This window comes from Rhinoraja longicauda, chromosome 16, assembly GCF_053455715.1.
Source record: "Rhinoraja longicauda isolate Sanriku21f chromosome 16, sRhiLon1.1, whole genome shotgun sequence".
Classification (NCBI taxonomy): Eukaryota; Metazoa; Chordata; class Chondrichthyes; order Rajiformes; family Arhynchobatidae; genus Rhinoraja; species Rhinoraja longicauda.
The window spans coordinates 1,458,316-1,460,346 of NC_135968.1; the positions used below are offsets into that span (position 1 = coordinate 1,458,316).

General features: G+C 62.7%; 1 protein-coding gene across 1 annotated transcript in view; it reads right to left on the reverse strand.

The window, feature by feature from the left end:
* Positions 1-715: 715 nt before the first annotated feature.
* LOC144601286 (heterogeneous nuclear ribonucleoprotein C-like) overlaps positions 716-2,031 on the reverse strand; it is a 38,895-nt gene continuing 37,579 nt past the window's right edge. Inside the window, 1 exon segment of the mRNA XM_078413314.1 lies at positions 716-924. Coding sequence (XP_078269440.1) covers positions 716-924 — 209 coding nt within the window.

Here is a 2,031-nt window from a genome sequence, read left to right on the forward strand (position 1 = left end):
CCCTCCCGGCCTGTACCCCCCGTCTGTACCCGCTGCTACGCTCCCCCCGGCCTGTACCCCTGGCCTGTACCCCCCGCCTGTACCCCCTGGCCTGTACCCTCCGCCTGTACCCCCTGCTACGCTCCCCCCGCCCATATCCCCCACACAGAGTGTGAGAATGAGTGTAAATGAGAGTATGTGTTTGGGTGAGTGTGTGTGAGAGTGAATTTGTGAGAGTGAGTAGGTGTGTTTGAGTGAGTGTGAGAGGTGTGTGAAATAGTGAGAGTGAGTGAAATAGTGAGTGTGTTTGGGAGAGTATGTGTGTGAGTGTGCATGTGTGAGATTGTTTGGCAGAGCGTGAGTGGGAGTGTGAGAGAGCCTGAGGGTCTATGCGTGAGTGCGTCTGAGTGTGAATTCGTGAGTGAGTATGTGTGTTTGAATGTGAGAGTGTGAAATTGTGGGAGTGTGTGAAATAGTGAGCGTGTGTGGAGGTGGAGAGTATGTGTGAGAGCGAGTATGTGTACGTGAGTGTGCGTGAGTGGGAGTGTGCATGAGTGTGAAATCGTGAGAGTGAGCGTGTGTGTCTGAGAGAGTGAGCGTGAGTGTGTGAAATAGTGAGTGTGTTTGGGAGAGTGAGAGAATGAGTGTGTGAGCGAGAGTGTTGGAGAGATTGCGTGTGAGAGTGAGTGGGTGTGTAAGAGAGTGTGTGGGTGTGTACGGCCCGCGGTGACAGGGTTCAGGGGCTGTCCTGGTGACGGGACAGTGGACACTGACCCTCTCCCTTTCCCCAGCAGTCCCTCATTGCCTTATGGGTCCCATCCACCTCCAAGGCGGCGGCGGCGGCTTCGGCAGTGCCTTCGGCGACATCTCCTCTTCCAACGCCCCAGAGACGGAGGAGGAGCGTCCGTGGCTGAAGCTGATCGCGCTGCAGAACGCGGACGGGTCCTGGGGAGTGGAGCCCGGCCTAGACTCGGTGCTCGGCCTGACCGCAGAGCAGATCGAGCGCGGTCGGCCACGACAGGTGAGGCCCCGGGAGGAGGAAAGGGGAGAGGAAGGGGAGAGGGGTGGAGGTAGAAAGGGTGGAGGGGTGGAGGGAGAGGGGTGGAAGGAGAGGGGTGGAAGGAGAGGGGGGAGAGAGGGGTGGAGAGAAGGGAGGGGAGAGGGGGTGGAGAGAAAGGGAGGGGTGGAGGGTGGAGGGAGAGGAGGAGAGGGGTGGAGGGAGAGGGAGGAGAGGGGTGGAGGAGAGGGAGGAGAGGGGTGGAGGGAGGAGAGGGGTGGAGGGAGGGAGAGGAGGGATGGAGGGAGAGGGAGGGAGGGGGTGGAGGGAGAGGAGAGGAGGGAGAGGGGTGGAGGGGGAGAGAGGGAGGAGAGGGGTGGAGGGAGCGAGGGAGGGGAGAGGGGTAGAAGGAGAGGGAGGGGAGAGGGGTGGAGGGTAGGAAAGGGGGAGGGGTGGAGGGAGAGGGGTGGAAGGAGAGGAGAGGAGAGGGAGGGTGGAGAGGGTGGAGGGAGGGAGAGGGGTGGAGAGGGAGGAGGGAGGGGAGAGGGGGTGGAGAGAGGGTGGAGGGAGGAAGATAAAAAAAGGTGGGGGGGGGGGGTCCCTGGGAAAAAGATTGGGGGGGCGATCCCAGGATTTTTTTGAAGAAGGGGGGTGCTCCTGACCCCACTCTCCCCTCACCCCACCTCACCTCACCCCCCCCTTACCCCACTCCCCCCACACACTACTCCCCCTCACCCCACTTACCCCACTCCCCCCACTCCCCCCACACACTACTCCCCCCTCACCCCACTCCCCCCCCACACACTACTCCCCCCTCACCCCACTTACCCCACTCCCCCTCCTCCCTCACCCCACCCCACCTCACCCCACTCCCCCTCACCCCCCCTTACCCCACTCTCCCTCCTCCCTCACCCCACCTCACCTCACCCCCCCTTACCCCACTCTCCCTCCTCCCTCACCCCACCCCACCTCACCCCCCTTACGCCACTCCCCCCTCACACCACTCCCCCCCTCCTCCCCCTCACCTCACCCCCACTCCCCCTCACCCCCCCCTT